General features: G+C 39.2%; 1 protein-coding gene across 5 annotated transcripts in view; it reads left to right on the top strand.

The window, feature by feature from the left end:
* Positions 1–23,822, top strand: part of TAF3 (TATA-box binding protein associated factor 3) — a 216,230-nt gene that overhangs the window by 4,429 nt on the left and 187,979 nt on the right. For all 5 annotated transcript variants that reach the window (XR_011381579.2, XM_002717345.6, XM_051821564.3 and 2 more), the window contains one exon: positions 1,401–1,643. Coding sequence is in view for 2 of the 5 variants with exons in the window: in XM_002717345.6 (XP_002717391.5) it covers positions 1,401–1,643 (243 nt within the window). In the remaining 3 variants the exon portion in view is untranslated. The remainder of the gene's footprint in view (positions 1–1,400; positions 1,644–23,822) is intronic.

Below are 23,822 nucleotides of genomic sequence, written 5' to 3'. Positions count from 1 at the left end.
ATTGAAGCCACTGGGACTCAAACTAGCATCCTAATATGAGATGCAGGGATCCCAAGCAGTTGTTTAACCTGTTGTGCTACAATACCTGCCCCTGTGTCTAATATTTTATCTTTTTATCACTATCCATTTTATGTGATGTCTTTTTCAATTACATTTGAAAATTTGTATGTAGGAGCCAGGGCTATGGCGTAGTGGGCTAATCCTGTGCCTGTAGCACCAGCATCCCAGAAGGTGTCAGTTCTAGTCCTGGCTGCTCCACTTCTGATCTAGCTCCCTGTCATGGCCTGGGAAGAACTTATAGAACTTAGAACTTATACATTGGCATAGCCTGAAAAACTAAGAAGATCAAAAATTCATTAATTGTTAGTATAGGAGGAAGAAACAAACATAATCACAAACCTTCTTGAGAAGACACAATGGGTGGCATGTAATCAGGGGCTTGGGCCCCTGTACCCGCTTGGGAGACCTGGAAGAAGCTCCTGGCTCCTGGCTTCTGATCAGCCCATCTCCAGCTATTGAAGCCATTTGGGGGAGTGAACCAGCAGTGAAGACCTCTCTCTCTCTCTCTGCCTCTGCTTCTTTTCTTTTCTTTCTTTTTTTTTTTTTTTTTTTTTGAAGATTTATTTATTTATTTGAAAGGCAGTGTTACAGGCCCTAGCAGAGAGATGGATTGGAAGAGAAGCAGCCAGGAAACGAACCTGCGTCCATGTGGGATACAAGTGCTACAGGCAGAGTCTCACCCACACCGTGCCACAGCACTGGCTCCTAAACTACTTTTTTTAAAAAAATTTTAAAAATTACTTTGTTTGAAAGACAGAGAGTCAGAAATGGAAATAGAGGGACCGAGAGAAATCTTCCATTCACTGGTTCACTTCCCCAAAGCCCATAACAACCAGAGTTGAGCCAGGCAAAAGCAGTGAGCATTGAATTCAGTCCCAGCCTCCCACATGGGTGGCAGGGACACAAGTACTTGGACTATCATTTGCTGCTTCCCAGAATTTGCATTAGCAGGACGCTGGATCAGAAGCTGAGTATCTAGGACTTGGACTAGGCCCTCCAAGGTGGGGTGCCTAGTGTCCCAAGTAGCAATATAACCACCATGTCAAGCACCTGCCCTGTAAACTTTTCTTAGTATTTGTTCTATCCTAGCTGATCATTAAAGTGATTGTGGTGTTTTGGGTAGTTGTCTAGTTATATTTTAAAGTGACTTTAAGAATTAGCTTTCTGATACTTAAGTAACGTGATGTTTAAAATTTAATAAGTTCTTTCTAGTAACTAGGTCTTAAATATACAGCATATTTGATTCTGAGCTTAATACTTTTACTTAATACTTTTTAAATATTTTAAAAAATAATGGGGTTTTCTTAAAATAATTTTATTTGCTTTTGACATTGTTGCAGATGGCCGAACAGACCCAATTTTGGACGATGTTGGTGAAGCTTTCCAACTTATGGGGGTTAGTCTACATGAACTAGAAGACTATATTCACAACATTGAACCTGTCACTTTCCCACATCAAATCCCCTCATTTCCTGTTAGCAAGAACAATGTACTGCAATTTCCTCAACCTGGAAGTAAAGATGCCGAGGAAAGAAAAGAATACATTCCTGATTACATGCCACCCATTGTGTCTTCTCAAGAAGGTTTGTGATTATGTTTGTTTCTTCCTCCTATACTAACAATTAATGAATTTTTGATCTTCTTAGTTTTTCAGACTATGCCAATGTATAAGTTCTAAAAGTGCAATAAAAATATTTGAGTGTTGTATAGAAATTATTCTAACCCTTAGATCAGCAGACTTGCACCTGGGATTACTAGGCAGAACTATTGTGTGATCAAGGTTATGTCTGAAGAGTCATTTATCTCCCTTGTAGGTTTTGAGTAGGGAAGAATAGAATATGGCCACAGAGAGAAACTTTTCAGTAGACATTTGAGGGTACTTCAAAAAGTTCATGGAAAAGTGAAATTAAAAGATAAATTTTGGGCAGACATTGTGGCACAGCAAGTTAAGCTGCCACTTGGGATGTCTGCATCCCATTTTGGAATGTCAGTTCAAGTCACCCCTCTTGCTATTCTTGATACAGCTTCCTGCTAATGCACCTTGGAAGGCGACAGATGATGGCCCTGGTGCTTTGGTCCTTACCACCCACGTGGGAGACCTGGATGGAGTTCCAGGTGCCTGGCCCACCCATAGCTGTTGATGGCATTTGGAGAGTGAACCAGCAGATGAAAGCTCTCTCTCTCTGTCATTGTGCCTTTCAAATAAATAAGTAAATAAATCTTAAAAAAATACGAAGTTTATTTTGATGCAAAAAAGTTTTGAAATCCTTACACAGAGAATAATACATATTTTTCATGAACTTTTTGAAGATCTCTCATATGCATGAATTTCAAACAGTTTTTGTACCAAAATAAACTTATCTTTCAATTCCATCTTCCATGAACTTTTTAAAATACCCTTGTATTATATAAGAATAGGATATCAAGTAAGAAAAACCTTTGAAACAGAAAAATTGGGTATCTCTTTTCTTCCCCTTTTATTATTAATATGAATTGAATACCATTGCTTTTTACTGGGGATGGGGAGTGAGTTGCTGTGAATATTCACTGATGTTATGCAGATGCATCTCTGGTTTTATGATGAGTAGAAATGTTTGTTTGATCATACAGAACTTGTGATTATAAAGTAATAATTCGGTACAGCGGTGTATCCTATCGTGGAGTTTTTCTTCCTGTGTGATTTTACTTGTTGATCATTAAGTTCACTAAGATTCTAAAGAGGTGAACTTAAGTAATTTGTGGTCTGTAAGTACAGAATATTTTTCATTGTAACAAATGGAAAAGTTGCAATTTCTGTTCTTTTCAGGATTCTAAAATCATAGGTATACTTCAGCACAATGCAGATGATGCCAGAAATAACTTTTTTATGACTTTTAAAATTCTGATAATACATATGTAAAATTGATGTACCCATTTTTGCGATGTACAGTTCTATAACATTAAGTAGACTCACATTGTGACACCGTCACCACCATCTATCTGCAGAACTTTTCGTTTTCCTGCGTTGAAACTCTGCCCCATTAAAATTAGCTCCCCATTCTCCTCTTCCTTCTGCCTGTTCGGGATCATTCATTTTCTGTCTATGAACTGATCCACTCTAGATATCGCTAATAAATTTGGAATCATATAGTCTTTGTCTTTTTGTAATTGGCCTGTCTCACTTAGCATTAAGGTTCTTCCATCTTGTAGCATTTATCAGAAATTTCTTCATTTCTAAGGCAGACTGATTATATGTGTTTTCTACCATTTTTTGCCCTTTTCATTTGTCCCTGGGCATTTGGCATTTGGATTGTTTCTTCCTTTTGGCTCTTGTGAATATACTGTCCCACCAGAGTTGCCCTAAGGATTTCTTGCAATTTATTTACTACAAGGTCCTGTTCACTTTTTTTTTTTTTTTTAAGATTTTATTTATTTATTTATTTGAGAGGCAAAGTTAGAGAGAGAGGTCTTCCATGCACTGAATCACTCCCTAAATGGCCCCGCAATGGCCAGGACTGTGTCAGGCTGAAGCCAGGAGCCAGGAGCTTCTTCCGGGTCTCCCACATAGGTGCAGGGGCCCAAACACTTGGGCCATCTTCCACTGCTTTCCCAGGCCATAGCAGAGAGCCAGATCAGAAGTGGAACAGCCGGGACTAGACCTGGTGCCTGTATGGGATGCTGGTGCTTCAGGCCAGGGCATTAACCTGCTGTGCCACAGCGCTGGTCCCGGTCCTGTTCACTTTAAAAAGCATTTTGAAGTGTTACTTATTTGTTTCATGGACTAGGTTTGAACTTGGTATAAGTTGTTTTGCAGTCTGTGTGTTTGTGTTGCCTCATCTGAAAAGCTAGGCAAATATTAGATCTCAGTTGAAGAGCTTTGTTGTGAACTGGTGAATCATCATAGACACTCTGGGTTTTGGGCACAGTGGACTCTACTGAATAGAGCACAATGCTGTAGTTCATTTGCTGAAAATGAAGCATTATATCCATGCTGGTTAATAGCTGTGATACGTGTGGAAAGAACTTGCTGTATAGCCTTTTATCGTTTACTGGTTTGAGCCCCTTGGAAATAGACTGCTCAATAGTTTGACTCTTCTCTGATCTAAGTCTTTAGAGATTAATACTGATTGAAGTCAGTATCACCAGGGCCTAGAGCAGTGCTTCAAACAAAGCATGGCTTCAGGAAGTGTTCTTTAATTGTATTCATCACTACTTGTCTCCTGAGTACAGTTCCTTGCTTCTCATCCTTCCCAGGCCTGCTCATATCATTAACAGCAGGACGTGAAAATCTACAGATGCACCTTGGTTGTCCTCAACTTCCCCTAGCAATTGCTTGAAATTCTGCCCCTCACCAACCTCCCTAGATTTGTTTGTATTTGCAGCCTATATTGACTTTAAGAAACTTTTACTATTTATGTTCTCAAATTCTCTTTAAACTTCATGGTGTCTAATGTCACTGTTTTTAATCTTAGAAACTCAGATTGGTTACTCCTTCTGTAAGCAGAAATTTATTTACTTTAAAAAATATAACAGATGTGTTTAAGTACTGACATTTTCAGGGGGTGGTGCTCTAGGGTATTCAGGGTATTTGGTGCAGTGATAAAGACCCTGCTTGGGATGCCCACTCTGGGCAGGCAGTGGATGATGGCTCATGTGGCGCATCTGGATAAAGCCACAACCTGAAGCACCTGCATCCCATGTGGGCAGTGGTTTGAGTGCCAAATGTTCCATTTCCAATCCAGCTTTCTGCTAATTTATCTAGGAAAGCAGCCACCTTCCATTGCTTTCCCAGGCAATTAGCAAGGAGCTGGATCAGAAGTGGAGCAACTGGGTCTCAAACCACCACCCACATGGGAAGCTGGTGTCACAGGTGGCAGCTTGATCTGCTGTGCCACAATACTGGCCTCAATAAATAAATTTAGAAAAAATTATTAGAGAGAGAGAGAGAGACCATGGCTTCAGCCTGGCTATTTCTAGTTGCTATGAGCATTTGGGAATGAACCAGCAGATGGAAGATGTCTTACCCTCTCTCTCTCTTTCAGATAAAATGAAAATAAATAAATTATAAATGCCGACATCATTAAAGTAGGCTTTCTTGGCAGAGGCCTAGTAAACCTGGTTGAAAGAAACTCTGTTTTCTCTTTCATAGACCATGAATGTCAGTGATCCTGGAATTTCCTTATTTGATGTTATCGTTGAATATAGTTTATTAATCATCCTAGATATTTTCTTTTATTATTATTATTTTTTTAATATTTAAAAGACAGAGTTACAGAAAGAGGGAGAGTTAGAGAGAGATCCTAGAATTCCATCCCTGTCTCTCATGTGTGTGGCAGGGGTCCAAGTACACGGGCCATCTGCTGCCTTCCCGGGCACCTTATCATGGAGCAGCTTGTACTTGAACCAGTACACATATGGGATGCCAGAATCATAGGTAGTGGCTTAGCCCACTACACCACAACAGTGGCAACCATCCTAAATGATGAAAGTAGTGCTAATTGATTAATCCATGATATGTCTTGTCCTTTCAGAATTAATTTTTGTATTATTTTTGTATGGTTCTGAAATTTTTAGCTTAAGGGCTGCTTATAAGTACACAAAATTTATAATTGTACTAAGACAACATGAATGATAATCACATACTAGGTGAAAAGTTAAGGCATTAAAGGGGAAGAAATTAAAGAAAAAACACTAATACAGATTGAGCATTCTTTATCTGAAATGCTTGGGATCAGAAATGCATAAGATTTGGGGTATTTTCATAAATTGGAACATTTGCATATACATAATGAGGTTTCTTGGGAATTGGACCCCAATCCAAACAAAAATCCACTTAAGTTTTTATGTGCCAATTACACATAGTGTGAAAGTAATTTTATTTTGTTTATTTTTTTTTCTTTATCGGAAGGGCAGAGAAACAGCGCATGTGAGAGAGAGCTCTAAATTTGTTTTGCGATTTGCTTATCTTTCTCATATCACATCTTCTGATTAATAGTTAAATTGTTTAATAATTCTTGGGGTTTTTTTCTGTCTTTTTAAAAACTTTGGGATCAAAGGCCGGCGCCACGGCTCACTAGGCTAATCCTCTGCCTTGCGGCGCCGGCACACAGGGTTCTACTCCCGGTCGGGGTGCCGGATTCTGTCCCGGTTGCCCCTCTTCCAGGCCAGCTCTCTGCTGTGGCCAGGGAGTGCAGTGGAGGATGGCCCAGGTGCTTGGGCCCTGCACCCCATGGGAGACCAGGATAAGTACCTGGCTCCTGCCATCGGATCAGCGCGGTGCGCCGGCCACAGCGCGCCGGCCATGGCGGCCATTGGAGGGTGAACAAACGGCAAAGGAAGACCTTTCTCTCTGTTTCTCTCTCTCTCACTGTCCACTCTGCCTGTCCAAAAAAAAAAAAAAAAAAAAAAACAAAACAAAACAACAACTTTGGGATCAGATTGAAAACTTTGGGTTAATCTTAATCCTTGGTTGGTATACACATTCATCACTGGTCTATGCATAACTTTCATTTATATATTTAATCTTTTAAAATAATGTAATAAGTTGTGACAACCTGACTACCCAAAACTAAAGCTAGACTTTGATAATAGACTCATACTTAACTCTTTGACTCCTCTTGTTTTATTATTGTCTTTTTAAAGATTTATTTATTTGAAAGGCAGAGTTACAGAGAGAAAGAAGGAGAGGCAGAGAGAGAAAAATCTTCCATCCGCTAGTTCCCGTTCCCCAAATGAACTACAATGCCCAGGACTGGGCCTGACTGAAGCCAGGAGCCAGGAACTTCTTCTGGGTCTCCCATATGGGTGCAGGGGCCCAAGTCTTGGATCATCTTCTGCTGCTTTCCTAAGCGTGCTTGCAGGGAGTTGAATCAGAAGTGGGACAGCCAGACTGTAACCGATATCCATATAGGATGCTGGCATTGCAGGCTGCAGCTTAACCCACTATACCACATCACCTGCCCCTCATGTTTTATTTTTATAGCATGCAATAATACATAGTAAAATTCTTTTAAAGTATTATGGTTACCATGTTTAAATACTACTAATATATCAGACTGGCAGTTAAGGAATTAATATGTGATCTTAGCTACTGGCTTCTGGCTGAAAGTACTATACTGTAGTAAATGTTTGGTTTCTTTTTCTGGATTATTTGAAGCAAAAAGAGAAATTATATTTAAACTTTTATATGATATAAATTGTAAACATTTTAGGGGCCGACCCTGTGGTACAGTAGGTTAAAGCCCCAGCCTGCGGTGCCAGCATCCCATATGGGTGCCGATCCAAGTCCTGGCTGCTCCACTTCCCATCCAACTCTCTGCTATGGCCTGGAAAAGCACTGAAAGATGGCCCAAGTCCTTGGGCCGCTGTACCTGTGTGGAGACCCAGAAGAAGCTCCTGGCTTCAGATTGGCCCAGCTCTGGCCATTGCAGTCATTTGGGGAGTGAACCAGTGGATTAAAGACCTTTCTCTCTGGTTTTACTTCTTTCTATAACTCTGTCTTTCAAATAAATAAATAAATAAAATTCTAAAAGGAAAATAGCATAAGCCTTGAGAATGCTGCTTCTCTTTGTCAGCTAACTCTTATTATGTGTTATCTAAGGGGCAGAAGTGTTGCTCATAAGGATGTATTAAGTGCCAGGCAGTACAAGCAGATGCTTATCAAGATCTTTCCCTTCATTCTTGGGAAAAAAATATAAAATGCAATCGCATGCTTTCCACTTTTTAAAAAAGATTTATTTATTTATATGAAAGGTAGAGTTACAGAGAAGAAGAGGCAGAGGCAGAGGGAGAGGCAGAGGCAGAGGCGGGGGGGGGGGTTGGGGGAGAGAGAGAGAGAGACACCTTCCATCCACTCATTTACTCCCCAATGGCAGTAACAGCCAGGGCTGAGTCAGGCCAAAATTAGGAGTCAGGAGCTTCATCTGGGCCTCCCATGTGAGGGCAGGGGCCCAAGCACTTGGGCCATCTTTTGTTGCTTTCCCTGACACATTATCAGGGAGCTGGATTGGAAGTGGAGCATCTGGGACTGGAACCATTGCCCATATGGGATGCTGCCACTGCAGGTAGCGGCTTGACTTGCTGCCCCACAGCACTCAACCCTGCTTTCCATTTTTTAATATAGTCACACAAGTCAACTTACTCTAATCTGAAATATGTTTTCATAGGTACAGTATTTTAGAAAGCTGTTAAAGTTCTGATTAGTGGTGAACAGTGTAGTAAGAACTGAGATGAGGAACTTTGGTAATGAGACTGCCTACCATATTCTTTATTTTCCTTTTACATCTTTAAGAGCCATAGAGCCAGATGTTGGTCATAAAATATTATTAAGCAATGTATTGTCAAGTGACTATGGTCTTATTAATCATTCAACTTGGTTTATATTAGAGCATTGATGTGTCTTGTTGCTTAGAATCTTTTTTTTTAATTTAAAGATTTATTTTATTTATCTGAAAGAGTTAGAGAGATCTTCCATCTGCTGGTTCACTCCCCAGATGGCCACAACAGTTGGGAGCAGATCCAAAGAAAGGAGCCTGTAGCTCCACGTGTGTGCAGGGGCCCAAGGACTTGCGCCATCCTCTACTGTTTTTCCAGGTGAATTAGCAGGGAACTGGATCAGAAGTGGAGCAGCCAGGACTTGAACTAGCATCCATATGGGATGCTGGTGCTGCTGGCTGGGCTTTAACCCATTGCAGCACAGCTCCAGCCCCTGCTTATAACTCTTGAATGCTTTGGAGAATATGCAAGAAGAGTGGCCAGAAGTGGTTACAGTAGAAAACGTGGACTTCAGAGTCATTCAGATAAGACTTAAGTAGTTAATGAGTATGTATTCTTTCTGAGTAGCTTTACCTCTCTGAACTTCATATTTGTCATCCATAAAATAGGTGTACTTATACCTACCATATCAGTGGTAGGGAAGATTAAGTGAGATTTTTTTTTTTTTTTTTTTTTTTTTTTTTTTTTGGACAGGCAGAGTGGACAGTGAGAGAGAGAGACAGAGAGAAAGGTCTTCCTTTGCCTTTGGTTCACCCTCCAATGGCCGCCGCGGCCAGCGCACCGCGCTGATCCGAAGCCAGAAGCCAGGAACTTATTCTGGTCTCCCATGGGGTGCAGGGCCCAAGCACTTGGGCCATCCTCCACTGCACTCCCAGAGAGCTGGCCTGGAAGAGGGGCAGCCGGGACAGAATCTGGCGCCCCAACCGGGACTAGAACCCGGTGTGCCGGTGCCATAAGGCGGAGGATTAGCTTAGTGAGCCGCGGCGCCGGCCGAGTGAGATTTTATAAGACAGTTATATGAAATAGAAAAATGCTTAACTCGTAAGCCACTTAATAATGAATATTAATTCTTTTTTTTTTTTTTTTTTTAGATTTAGTTTTGTTTATTTGAAAGTCAGAGTTACACAGAGAGAGGAGAGGCAGAGAGGTCTTCCATCCAAAGGTTTACTCCCCAGTTGGCCTCAACAGCTGGAGCTGCGCCGATCGAAGCCAGGAACCAGGAGCTTCTTCCTGGTTTCCCATGCGGGTGCAGGGGCCCAAGGACTTGGGCCATCTTTTACTGCTTTCCCAGAGAGCTGGAGAGCTGGATTGGAAGTGGAGCAGCTGGGTCTCCAACCAGCGCACATGTGAGATGCCAGTGCTTCAGGCCAGGGCATTAACCCGCTGTGCCACAGCGCCGGCCCCAAATATTAATTCTCTTTCAATTTCTCCTTCCTTACTTTTTTAAAAAAATTTATTTATTTATTTATTTGGAAGGCAGAGTTCCTCAGAGATCTTCCATCTGTTCATTCTGTTCATTCACTTTCTAATGACTACAATAGCTAGGACTGGGTCAGGCTGAAGCCAGGAGCAAGAACTCCATCCAGTTTTCTCATGTCAGTTGCAGGGACCCAACCATATAGGCCATCTTATGCTGCTTTCCCAGGCACATTAACAAGGAACTGGATTGTAAATGGAGCTGCCAGGACTTGGACTGGCACTCATATGGGATGCTGATGTCATAGGCAGTGGCTTAACCCACTGTGCCACAATGCCAGTCCCTCCTTTCTCGTTTCTTTCTTTCCTTTTTTTTTTTTTTTTTTTTTTTAAGATTTTATTTATTTACTTGAGAGACAGAGTTACAGACAGAAAGAGAGGTCTTCCATCCACTGGTTCACTCCCCAAGTGGCCGCAATGGCTGGAACTGGGCCAGTCCGAAGCCAGGGCTCAGGAGCTTCCCTTGGGTCTCCTACTCAGGTTCAGGAGCCTGGGCCATCTTCCACTACTTTCTCAGATTATTAGCAGGGAGCTGGATTGGAAGTGGAGCAGCTAGGATTCAAACCAGTGCCTGTATGGGATGCCAATGCCACAGATGGATGCTTAACTCAGTACCTCACAGTGCTGGCCCCATCCTTCCTCACTTTTAAGAAGTTACTTTTGAATTCAGATGCAGTATACATTCCTGAAATGTCTTTACAATAAGAACAAAGGAGGCTGGTGGACGGCTCAATAGGCTAATCCTCCACCTGCGGTGCCGGCACACCAGGTTCTAGTCCTGGTCCTAGTCCTGGTCGGGGCGCCGGATTCTGTCCCGGTTGTCCCTCTTCCAGGCCAGCTCTCTGCTGTGGCCTGGGAGTGCAGTGGAGGATGGCCCAAGTCCTTGGGCCCTGCACCCCATGGGAGACCAGGATAAGTACCTGGCTCCTGCCATCGGATCAGTGTGGTGTGCTGGCCGCGGCGGCCATTGGAGGGTGAACCAAAGGCAAAGGAAGCCCTTTCTCTCTGTCTCTCTCTCTCACCATCCACTCTGCCTGTCAAAAAAAATATATAATAAAATAAAAGAAAGAGCAAAGATAAAACAGTAAAACATCAGGTGCTTAGACTCTCAGGGAACCTATACCTGACAGCTGGGCTGGGGTTGCAGCTTGACTGAAGAGCTGTTTGATTATCAGCAATGTAAAGATGAGAGAGGATGAGATGATACATGAAAATTCTTGCCAACTGTATCTGATTATATCTGTTTAGAAATGAGACCACTCTGAAAATATTTTATACATGCCCTTTTTTGCTTGGACGGTTACAGTTCTGATGGTTGGCACCCAGTGTATTTTATCCAAGAACATTCTCTTCCTAGTTTGCCATACTTATTTTCAGAGTCACACTAATATTTTTTTTTTTTTGCTTCTTTTATTGTGCTAAGCAGTGTCTGAAAACAGTGTTCTGTGCCAAAGTCTTTGGTTCGCAGAGTGCAATCACTAGATCAGTGGTCAGTGAGGGTCCTCTGGTGATGTGTTGACTGCTTCAGAATGTTTACATGGAAAGAAAAGAGAAATACAAACAATCACTGTGTTTTATTTATTGTAGGAAACTTGCCACCCTAACCTATACTTGATTAAGATACCATGATATTGCTTCTTTCAGGATTTAGATTTTTTTAATTTTACACAGAATTTTTAAAGGAATAGTTGTAGATTTATAGAAAAAAAAGCTGATGGTACAAGTATTCTTTTACATTCTATACCCAGTTCCCTTATTATTATGTTAACCAAGTATAATGTACTTGGTATAATTAATTAACCAAAATTGATATGTTGTTATTAATTAATGTCCGTATTTTAGTCAGGTATCCTTGGTTTCCACCTGATGTCTCTTCTCTGTCACAGGAACGCACCCAGGATACGCATACATTTAGTTTTGTGTCTCTTTAGACTTCTCTTGACAGAGTTTTTCACGCTGTTTTGGTTTTTGATGACTTGGACAATTTTGAGAATTTGTTCAGCTGTATCACAAGGTGCTTCTTTATTGGAATTTTTCTGTTTCTCTTGTGATTAAACCGGAGAATATGAGTTTTGAGGTAGAGAAGTAAAATAGTGTATTAGGAATATAACCCTATGGGACTAGTGTTGTGGGATAGTGGGTAAAACCACCCACTGCCTATGATGCCAGGATCCCATATGGGCTCCAGTTTGAGTCCTGTCTACTGCATTTTGGATCCAGCTCCCTGCTAATGGCCTGGGAAAAGCAGCAGAAGATGGCCCAAATGTCTGGGCCACTGTCACCCATGTGGGAGACCTGGAAGAAGCTCCTGGCTGGTTTCTGGCCTTTGTGGCCATTTGAGTAGGGAACTAGCAGATGGAAGATCGATTTCTCTCTAACTCTGCCTTTCACATAAATAAATAAATCTTTGGGGGAAAAGATGGATATAAAGATTTATTTGAAAGGTAGAGTTACAGAGCGAGAGGTTTGTCAGGTTTCTCTACTGTAAAATTACTTTTCTTCCTCTTCCCATAATATACTCTTTGGAAGAAAAGTCACTATGTACAGCCCAAGTTTAAGGAATGGGGAGTTAAGCTCTCTGCCTTTGGTGGTGGAATATCTGTGTAAATTATTTGAAACTCCACATGAAGATTTTTCTCCCCCCTCCTCACCCCGAGATTTTTTATTTATTTTTTTTTTTTTTTTTTTTTTTTGACAGGCAGAGTTAGACAGTGAGAGAGAGAGAGACAGAGAGAAAGGTCTTCCTTTTTCCGTTGGTTCCTCCTCCAAGTGGCCGCTACGGCCGGCGCGCTGCACTGATCTGAAGCCAGGAGCCAGGTGCTTCTCCTGGTCTCCCATGCAGGTGCAGGGCCCAGGGACCTGGGCCATCCTCCACTGCACTCCCGGGCCACAGCAGAGAGCTGGACTGGAAGAGGAGCAACCGGGACAGAATCCAGCGCCCCTACCAGGACTAGAACCCAGGGTGCTGGCGCTGGCCTAGATTTCTATTTTTATTGTGAAGCCCTTTAACCATTTACAGGTTTGAAACAAATTAACAAATATAATAGAAGCTTGTTGAGAAAAATGTATTGCCCAGGTATTTGAGGATATTTCAAAAACTTCAAGGAAGAATGCAATTAAAAGATAAGTTTAGAAGCTGGCATTTGACCTGGTAGTTAAGACACCAGGTAAGATGCCTATGTCCAGTATCTGAGTGCCTACATTTGATTCCTGCCTTTGGTTTCTAAGACCAACCTCCTGCCCATGTGGACCCTGGGAGGCACCAGTTAGTTGATCACTCAAGTATTTGGGTCCCTGTCACCTACATGGGAGAGCTGGTTTGAGTTCTCAGATACTAGTTTCAACCCAGCTCAAATATTGGCCATTGTGGGCCTTTAGGGAGTGAACCAGTGATGGGAGTTGTGTCTACCTGCCTCTGTGTCTTTCCGCTTTTCAAGTTTAAAAAAAAAAAAGATTATTTTGGCACGAAAATTTTTCATATACACATTTTTCATGATTTTTTTTTTTTTAATTTGAGAAGGCACAGACAGAGCTCCTATTCACTGGTTTACTCTTCATATGCCTGCAACAGCCACGTTGGGGCTGAGACTGGAGTCAGGAGCTGGGAACTCCAAATCTCCCACACCTATGTATAGACCCAAGCACTTGAGCCATCACTTACTTCTTCAGAGTCTCCATTAGCAGGAATTGGAATCAGGAGCAGAGCTGGGAATCAAACTTAGGCCGCCAAGCCAATTCTCTTTACATAGATTTGTCTATTTATTTGGGAGACACAGACAGATAGATCCTATCTGCTGATTTACTCCCCCAAATACCCGTAATTGCTGGGGTTGGGCCAGGACTGAAGCTGGGAGCTTGGAAATCAATCCACGTCTTCCACATGGGTGGCAGGAATCCAGTGCCTTCAGCCATCGTTGTTCTCGGCCAGGGTTTGCAGGAATCTGGAGGTGGGTATATGAGATGCAGGCATCTCAGTTGGTAACTTATCTGCTAGCCAGGCCAAAACATCTGTTTTCCACCCCCATAAACTTTTTTGAGATTTATTCTATTCATATGAAACAAAGAATCACAGAGAGAGAGAGAGAGAGAGAGAGAGAGAGAGATCGAGATCTTCCATCTTCCATCTTCTGGTTCACTCCCCAAATGGCCACATTGGTCAGGAGTGGGCCAAGTCAAAGCCAGGAGCCAGGAATTCCATCACTCCTGTGGATGACAGGGGCCCAAGTACTTGGGCTATATTCTGCTGCTTTTCCAGGCGAATTAGCAGGGAGCTGGATTGCAAGCAGAGCTGGGAGTCAAACAGGTGCTCTGATATAGGATGCTGACATCACAGACAGTGGTTTAACCTGCTGTGCTCCCTCATCCAATGAACTGATTGAAGACCCCTGGTGTTAGGTTTGAAGTAAAAGGTTCTCACTTTTCTCCTAGTCCCATTTCCCAGAAAGAATTTAAACAGGTGTGAATCCTAGATCTATCCATGTGCGACTTTTGGATTCCAGACACAAGAAACTCCATGCACTTTAATACCTACTATTTCTTTCTCAATCTGTGGCAATCACAACTTTTACTCCCATTCTTTTCTTACACCAGCTCTCCTTAAAATCACCAATTACTACCTAAGTGGCTGACCTAAAGGACATTTAATCTTTTTAGTCATTTCCCGGTGTAACAAACAGAACAAACTTCTCAAAAGCCCTCTCCATACTCAACTCCAAACATAGTCCTGTCTTCCTCCCTCCAAAAATAACCACTATCCTGACTTCATGGGAATTTCTTTCTTTGCTTTCTTTTGCTTCTCTACTGTCAGCCAAGTGTATATCCCTAGACACATTAACTGAATATTCCTCACACGCACACCTGGTATTTTAATTTGCAGTCCCTAAATCCCCTTTCCTCATGTTGTCTTAGAATTAGTTTGTTAAAGAATTTGGATCATTTTACTTCCAGGGGTTTTCTTCACGGTTGGATTTTGTTGCTGTGCACTCCTAGGGCAGTTCAATATGTTTTTTCTAAATTGGCAGTGAGAATCTGAGACTTAACCACTCAGATATAATGCTTTGGTACTTTTGGTAAAATGTAAGTAATATTGTGTTTCTTCATCAGGAGGCTAAAAGTGTCTGATTTTCACTTAAAAAAATTTTTTTCTTGGTATTGACAGTATTGATGGTGAATCCCCAGGTCCATTAATTCATCAGATATTGCCAAGTAATAATGTTCTGTGTCTTTGTTTTTATTTCATTTGTTTATTGGAATAATTTCACAAGGAAGTTTTCTCATTTACTATATAAGTAACTTAGTGGTATAGTTCTTATTGTGAAAGCAGGATGAATGCTTGTTTTCCTTTTTTTATAGTTACCCTATTTTATTGTTTGTAAGCTATACACAATCTTCAGTCATTTTTTTATCAAGGAACTTTACTTTGGATTTCCTTTGTACTTTTATTGGGAGATTTTTCTTCCTTTATTTTCTTTTGTAGTGATGACCATGTTTCTGTGTGCAGAACATCCTTAAGCATCTTCTGCAGGGCTTGATGGGTGGTGACAAATTCTTTCAATTTTGTTTGTCATGGAAGGTCTTTATTTCACCTTTGTTCATAAATGAGAGCTTTGCAGGGTATAGTGTTCTGGGTTGACAGTTCTTTACTCTTTTTTTTTTTTTTAAGATTTTATTTATTTATTTATTTGAGAGGTAGAGTTACAGACAGGGAGAGGGAGAGAAAGAGAGAAAGGTCTTCCTTCTGTTGGCTCACCCCCCAAATGGCCACAACGGCCGGAGCTGCGCCAGTCCGAAGCCAGGAGCCAGGTGCTTCTTACCAGTCTCCCACGTGGGTGCAGGGGCCCAAGCACTTGGGCCATCTTCTATTGCTTTCCCAGGCCATAGCAGAGAGCTGGATTGGAAGAGGAGCAGCTAGGACTACAACCGGCGCCCACATGGGATGCCGGCGCTGCAGGCAGAGGATTAACCTACTGTGCCATAGCACAAGCCCCAATAGTTCTTTACTCTTAAGACTTGGAATGTATCTCGCCATTCTCTTCCAACCTGTAGGGTTTCTGATGAGAAGTCTGTTGTGAGTTTATTTGGAGATCCCCTGAAAGTAATCTGGCATTTCTCTCGTGCACATTTTAGAATCTTTTATGTTTTACTGTGGAGAGTTTGATTACAGTGTGTTGTGGTGAATATTTTTCTGGTCATGTCTATTATAAATTCTTTGTGCTTCCTATATTTGAATGCTCCTTTCTTACTCCAAATTAGGAAAGTTTCTGTTATTATTTCACCAAAAAGGCCTTCTAATCCTTTCTCTCTTTACACGCCTTCAGGAACTCCTAGAACCTGTATGTTGGGTTGTTTGATAGTCTCCTGTAGATTCCCAACAGTGTTTTTTAGTTTTCTGATTTTTTCTTGTGTTTGGTCTGACTATATAATTTCCTGTGCTTTGTCTTCTAAGTCGAATATTCTTTCTTCTGCTAAGGCTTTCCACTGCATTTTTTATTTGTTCTATTGAATTCTTCATTTCCAAGATTTCATTTTGATTTCTAAGATCTCAGTTTCATGGGAAAATTTTCTTTCATGTCATGTATGGATTTCATTAGTTTGTGCATTTGCTTCTGATTACTTCCAAGTAATCCTAAGATCAATTGTTTGAATTCCATTTCTGGCATTTCTTCAGTTTCATCATCTTCACAATGTAGTATTGAAGTGTTGTGTCCTTTTGAGGGTATCATATTATCTTCCTTATTCATGTTTCTTGAATTGGTGCATTTGTTATTAGGCATTTGTCTTGTTTTCATTTTATGTAGTCAGTTTTAAAGATAATGAATTTGTTCCTTGCCACCCTTAGGAAGTGTCTTAAAAAAATTTAGTTTTGAACTCATGGAATTAAGCATATTTGTTAGATTTCATTCATTACAATGCTTACTCTTATTGCAAGTCTGATTGTCCCATTTTTGGCCAGTGGCAGCTTCCTCAGTCTTGTTTCTGAAAACTTTTTACATGACTCTGGTACTCTTTGATAACATTTTTACTCTCTAAGGTATCAAAATGTTTTAAACTCATCTTGTATATTTATGTCCTATGTTGGAATCAATCATTTTTTTTTCCATAAAGCCCTAGTTTCTTGGGAAATAGCATTCTCAAAATTTTTAAAAAATTTATTTTTAAGTTGTAAGTTGAAGGACAACTGTTTAATCTGGTGGTTAAGATGCCCCATCAAGGGCCAGTGTTGTGGCATAGTAGGCTAAGCCTCTGCCTATGTTGCCATCATCCTATATGGGTGCCAGTTCTAGTCCTGGCTGCTGTTCTTCCAATCCAGCTCTCTGCTATGACCTGGGAAAGCAGTAGAAAATGGTCCAAGTGCTGCACCCACATGGGACACCCAGAAAAAACTCCTGGCTCCTGGCTTTGGATAGGCCCAGCTCCAGCCATTGTGGCCATTTGAGGAGTGAGCCAGTGAATGGAAGACCTTTCTCTCTGTCTTTCAGTAACTCTACCTCTCAAATAAATAAATAAAATCTTAACAAAAAAAAAAAAAAATGCCCCATCAGAGTACCTTGTTCAATTACTGGCTCCAGTTCCCTGGGAGGCAGTGGTGATGTCTCAAGTAATTAGGTTCCTGCCACCCATATGGTGGACCTGGACTGTGGTTTCAACTCCTGGCTTCTGCCCTGGCCAACTCCAGCTGTTGGAAGCATTTGGGCAGTGAACTAGCAGATAGGGATGTTCTTTCTCTCTTTTACATAAGTAAATAAATAACAACAGAGATTTGTTTTTAAAATCTTAAATTGACAAAGTATAGTTGCTTCTACTTATGGGATACAAAGGCAATTTATGATTTGTCTTTTTAAAATGAGAATATTTGAGATTTTAGAGATTTTGAAAGGTACAATACATTATTATTGTATTTTCCATACTGTGCAATATATCTTAGAGGAAAAAAAAGTTATGCCTTTATCTGACTGAAGCTTTTTACCCTTTGATCATCACCTCCCTGTTTCCTTCACCTCCCAGCCTCAGATCATCACTATTCTAGTTGCTTCTCTGAGTTTGATTCTTTTAGATTCTTTGTATAAGTGAGAACATGTGGTGTTTGTCTTTCTCTGTCTTATTTCACTTAGCATAATGTTCTCCAGTTCCATCTATGTTGTCAAAATGACAAAATTTCTTTCTTTTAAAAGGCTATATAATATTCCATGGTTTATATTTAGTTCACATTTTCTTTATGCTTGCATTCACTGATGGACAGTTAGGTTGATTCCATATCTTGGCTTTTGTGAATAGGACTGCAGTGAGTTAACATGGGAGTGCAGATATCTGTTTGACATAGTGATTTCAAATCCTTTAGGTAAATACCCTGAAGTAGGATTGCTGCATCATATGGTTGTTCTATTTTTAGATCTTCTAAGGAACCTCTATGCTGTTTTCGGTGATGGGGTGCTAACTTACATTGTTACTGACAGTGTACAAGGGTTTGCACATCCTCCCTCATCCTCACCATCTTTCATCTGTTTCATAATAACTTTTCTAACATGTGGGAGGTGGTATGTCATTATGCTTTCAGTTTGCATTTTCCTAATAATTATTGACATTGAGCATTTTCTCCTTGATCAGTGGGTCATTTGTATGTCTTCGTTTGAGATGTGGCTAATCCGTTTTCAATTGGATTATTGGTTTTCTGTCTCAAGAGTTGAGTTCCTTTTATATTTTGGATATTAATCACTTACCAGAGGTGTGACTTCAAAATATTTTCTCCCAATCTGTAGGTTGTTTATTCACTCTAATAATTGTTTCCTTGTTATACAGAAGCTTTTTATTTTGATGTAATCCCATTTATCTGCTTTTACTTTTGTTGCCTATGCTTTTGTAGTTTTTTACCCATTTTCTTTTGGTCGTTTTACAGTTTTAAATCTTATATGTAAGTCTTTAATCCATTTGAGTTGATTTTTGTATATGGTGTGAGATAAGGGCCCAGTTTTGTACTTCTGGATGTATATCCAGTTTTTCCATAGTATGTCCACTAAGAATACTTATTATAACTTGGCTGGTCATTATTTCTAGGCAATGATAAGTATTTATTGTATATATGTACGTGTATATAGGTGTGTAGACAGACAAATAGAGTACCATATGGATTCATACAGATATTTCTAATTCAAACTCAGTGTTACAGAATTTTTACCTTTTATAATATAATATATCAGTAAATTTTTTGATACCAAATAATGTTTCTCAGGTAAAAAGAAGATAAAAACTATTTCATAATTACTCATTTGCTTTATCCAAGATTATACATGCAAAATCCATACTAATACTGTCATTCATGATTAGTGAAATAGGCAAAAAAAATTTTTGTCCTTAAGCTATGCCATTTTACTAAATTTTACTAGTTTTCAATATTGCACCATATATGATGCAGATCATATGGTTACTTTCTTGAACTCAGTCTCATCATTTCTGAGTTTTGTAATTTTGATTTGTGTTCTTTCATGTTTTTTAGAACATTTTAAAATAAAACTTTATAATATTCATCTTTTTCTTAATGTGTTTCATTGTACTTTAATTGTAGGGATGGTTTAGTATTTTAATATTTTTCTTTATAAATTATGTGAGTATACTTTTTCTTAACATTTAAAGCTAATTCAGAGTAGTTTTTCAAACTTTTTTTTTTTATAAGATTTATTTATTTGAAAAAAGAGAGAGACATAAAAAGAGATCTTTAGGCCTGTGCCACAGCTCACTAGGCTAATCCTCCCTGGTTGCAAGGCTGGATTCTGTCCCAGTTGCTCCTCTTCCAGTCCAGCTCTCTGCTGTGGCCCGGGAAGGCAGTGGAGGATGGCCCAAGTGCTTGGGCCCTGCACCCGCATGGGAGACCAGGAGGAAGCATCTGGCTTCTGGCTTCGGATTGGCGCAGCGTGCCGGTCACAATGCACCGGCCATAGTGGCCACCTGGGGTGTGAACCAACGGCAAAAGAAGACCTTTCTCTCTGTCTCTCTCTTACTGTCTAACTCTGTCAAATATATATATATATATATATATATATGTATATATATATAAAGGATTTTATTTATTATTTATTTGAGAGGTGGAGTTACAAACAGTGACAGAGAGAGAGACAGAGAGGTCTTCCATCTACTGATTCATTCCCCAAATGACCGCAACAGTCGGAGCTGGGATGATCTGAAGCCAGAGGCCAGGAGCTTCTTCCAGGTCTCCCACGTGGGTACAGGGGCCCAAGCACTTGGGCCATCTTCCACTGCTTTCCCAGGCCATAGCAGAGAGCTGGATTGGAAGAGGAGCAGCTGGGACAGGAACTGGTGACAGAGGATTGACTTACTCTGCCATAGCCCCGGCCCCTTCCATTGCTTTTTGATGATATATTTTAGTTTTATTTTTAGTTTTACTGATCCATTTTTTCTAACTTTTAATCTTAGACTTTTTTATTTTAAATAATACTTAAATATAGTTATTTGTATATAATTTTACTATAGGAAAAATGTAATGTTTTTCTCTCTACCTATTCCATATCTATCTTTCTGTCTGTCTCTCTCACTATGAGCACTGTGATAAATTGTGTTGCAGTGTTGATTAACTGTTGGTATTTTATGCTTATTATTTATGCCTTGTGTACAATTAGTGCATATTAATTGATAATTTCTCTCATATAGTCAAACTTGGGTTTAGCTTATAATTAATTTTTATCAGATATTATGCAGTAAAAATGTTATTTAGATATACCCTGCTGTTATACTATTTATTAATTATCCACTTTACTCTTGATTGAGACTTAAAATTCTTCAGTATAAATAAGAAAATTGATTTCCTGTTTTTAAATATGGAAGGGATTACAGTTCAGTAGGTGGCACTCTTTCCTTTTCTGTTAGTGTTAATGAATATCCAAATTGCAAAATGCAAAAATGTTTTCAAAATCTTGAGAAGGCACATAAAACTTAAACTATTGTGTATTGTTTTAGAAAGGATAATAACAATTTCTTAAGTAATTTACCTTCTGTGGAACTTTGTTACAACAGTTGCATATAAATGTACATAATAATTATTTGTTTTGAGGAGATTTGTGTATGGAGAACAGAATTTCATTTAGGATGGCTTTATGTTATACTTCCTGAAACTCTAGATTTTCTTGGCAAAAATGAAATTTTTATTCATTATTATCTACTTTTCCTTGATTTTTTCTGGATGTTTTGATTTTTAAATATTGTCATCAAAGACGCATTAGAAGATACTTTAAAAATTAACACACTTCTCCCAAACTAATAGCAGCTTTCCTATTTTTATTACATTCATTTCTTTTTCTATAATGAAAATGAGTATTTGGCTATTTGAACTAGTTAATACAACTTAGATTTGCTCTTTTTACTCAACATTATTTATATTGTTTTTACATCCTATTGTATGCTATGTATTTTCCTTGATCCTGCATCCTTTTTATATTTCCCATTTTTTAAAGAATGTACCATAATTTACTTAGCCATTCTCTTATTATTGGGCATTTTTAATGTTTTAGAAATTACAGTATTACATTAAACATCTTTGTACATATTTTCTTTCATATTTTTTCCTTATGATAAATTCCCAGGGTAGAAGTTTTTAGATCAAAGTTATAAACACATTTTATGGTTTTTGACACACATTGCTTTCCAAAAGAATTGTATCAGTTTACAGTGCCATAATGAATGTATGATTATGCTAGGATCCTAGCGGTCTTCACTGGAATTGAATTTCAAAGTATAATTTTTTTTTCACTTGTGTAGATTAAATACTTTGAGGAGGGTGGTCATTTTATTTTTAAAATTTTAGTTGAAATGTGGGAACCATAAAAACTCCCATGGGAGTATAATAACCACTGTTATCTTGATTTTTTAAAAAGACTTTATTTATTTATTTATTTATTTGAATGCCAGAGTTACAGAAAGAGAAGGAGGGGCAGAGAGAGAGAGAGAGAGAGAGAGAGAGAGAAAGAGAGAGAGATATCTTCCATCCACTGGTTTATTCCCCAGATAGCCACAATGGTTGATGTTGGGCCAGGCCAAAGCCAGAAGCCATGAGCTTTATCCAAGTCTCCCACGTGGGTACAGGGGCTTGGGCCATCGTCTGCTGCTTTCTTGGGCACATTAGCAGGGAGCTGGATTGGAAGTGGAACATCCTGGACACAAACCTGTGCCCATATGGGATGTTGGCATTGTAAGTCGTGGTTTTATCTGCTAATCCACAATGCTGGTCCTGTTATCTTGATTTAATTCTCCAAATCTTTGTTTATGTGTATGTGTACACACAGTTCCCATTTTAGCATAGCTTAATTATATAATTTTATATACTGCATTTGTCATTTAATTAATGTGACATATGCTAGCTATTGACATTTCTATTTGGTAAACAGTACTAAACGTAGGGGTGAACAGGAAATGTGTAAGGTGGAATGAAATGATTTGACTTGGATAATTCTGTAAGTCATGATAGGGTTGTGGATGCAAGAATACATTTAGGGGGGCTGGCATTGTGGCTTGGTGGGTTAAGCTGCCACCTGTGATGCAACATCCATATGGGCACCAATTTGAGTCCAGCTGTTCCCACTTTTGATCCAGCTCCCTACTAATGGCCTGGGAAAGCAAGGAAGATGGTTCAAGTATGTGGGCCCCTGCCACCCACATGGGAGACCCAAATGAAGTTTGTGGCTTTGGTCTGGTCTGGCCCAGCTGTGGCCATTGCAGCCATTTGAGGAGTGAAACAGCAGATGAAAGATCTTCTCTCTGTAACTCTGACTCTCAAACAAATGAATGTCCTAAATATATATAAAAATTTATAAATATCATATATTTAGAATAGAGATTAAAATGGAGATGCGCAAGTGTGTTAGATACGTTTTCTGAAAAGCTTAGTTAGTTAATATCTGAGGGTATATGTCTTATAACAGTTAGCTGTTCAGATTTACAGTGAAAGTTGAGAGTTCTCATCTGAAGTAAAAGTGAACATTTTTTTATCCCATGTTGCTCTATAGCCTTTATGACCATCTTTTCATATAGCTGTATGATAGGCCATTCCCCCAGTGTTGACTATTTAGGCCTCTTCTAATTTTTAACTTATATGAATACCACTGCAAAACTTTTTATTCATACAACTTTCTCAGTATTTTAGAATGTTTCTTACAATTGAGTTGAAAAAGTTTGATTACTAAGATTAAAAAGTATGGGGTTTATGCATGGGAGACCAGGAGGAAGCACCTGGCTCCTGGCTTTGAATCAGTGCAGTGCGCAAGCCGTAGCAGCCACTTAGGGGGTGAACCAACAGCAGGAAGACCTTTCTCTCTGTCTCTCTCTCTCACTGTCTAACTCTGCCTGTCAAAAAATAATAAAAATAAAAAAGTATGGGGTTTAAAAAAATAATTTTTGTAAAATCCCTTTTAAAAATTTTGTTAATTTATTATATCATTGGTAATATAAGATATGCAAATTTTTGTAAAGTCCCTTTTAAAAGTATTGCTAATTTATTATACCATTGATAATATAGGATATGCATTGTAGTCATTTAAAATAATGCTTCTAATTTAAAAGACATTGATTTGCATTTTTTATTTTTAGTTTTATTGGTACTAACATTTAACTTAATTGAAGATGTGTTTTAACTCTTGGTGTACTCATTAAGGTCTGTTGGCCCCAATTTTTGTTTTTGAGTTTTGTCTTTTTAACAATTTTGACTATTTGAAAGGATTGGCCTTTCATGATTTTTATTGTTTCTTAGAGGTTGTCAAAAGAGCAAAGAGAAAATTTGTCTTTTAAAAAAACTGAAAAATGAAAAATGCTCACTCTGATTTGCCATTCTTACATGTGCATTGGATTCTTTCATAAGCCTAAGGCATGAGATTTTAGGAATCATATTTTCCCACATCTTGAAGCATTTTAGTACTTTGTCATCATAGGAATTTATTATTCATCAGTTATCCCCAAATATACTTTAAAAAGAGTAAAATAATAAGAAAATGGAAAAATTATTAAATTGCTTGTATAAGGATGATCCAATAGTGAAA

This window comes from Oryctolagus cuniculus, chromosome 13 (assembly GCF_051225735.1).
Source record: "Oryctolagus cuniculus isolate XC-2025 breed Fujian yellow rabbit chromosome 13, ASM5122573v1, whole genome shotgun sequence".
NCBI classification, from domain to species: Eukaryota; Metazoa; Chordata; class Mammalia; order Lagomorpha; family Leporidae; genus Oryctolagus; species Oryctolagus cuniculus.
Note: the sequence above shows the minus strand (reverse complement) of the source record. Positions and strands in the feature narration are given on the sequence as shown.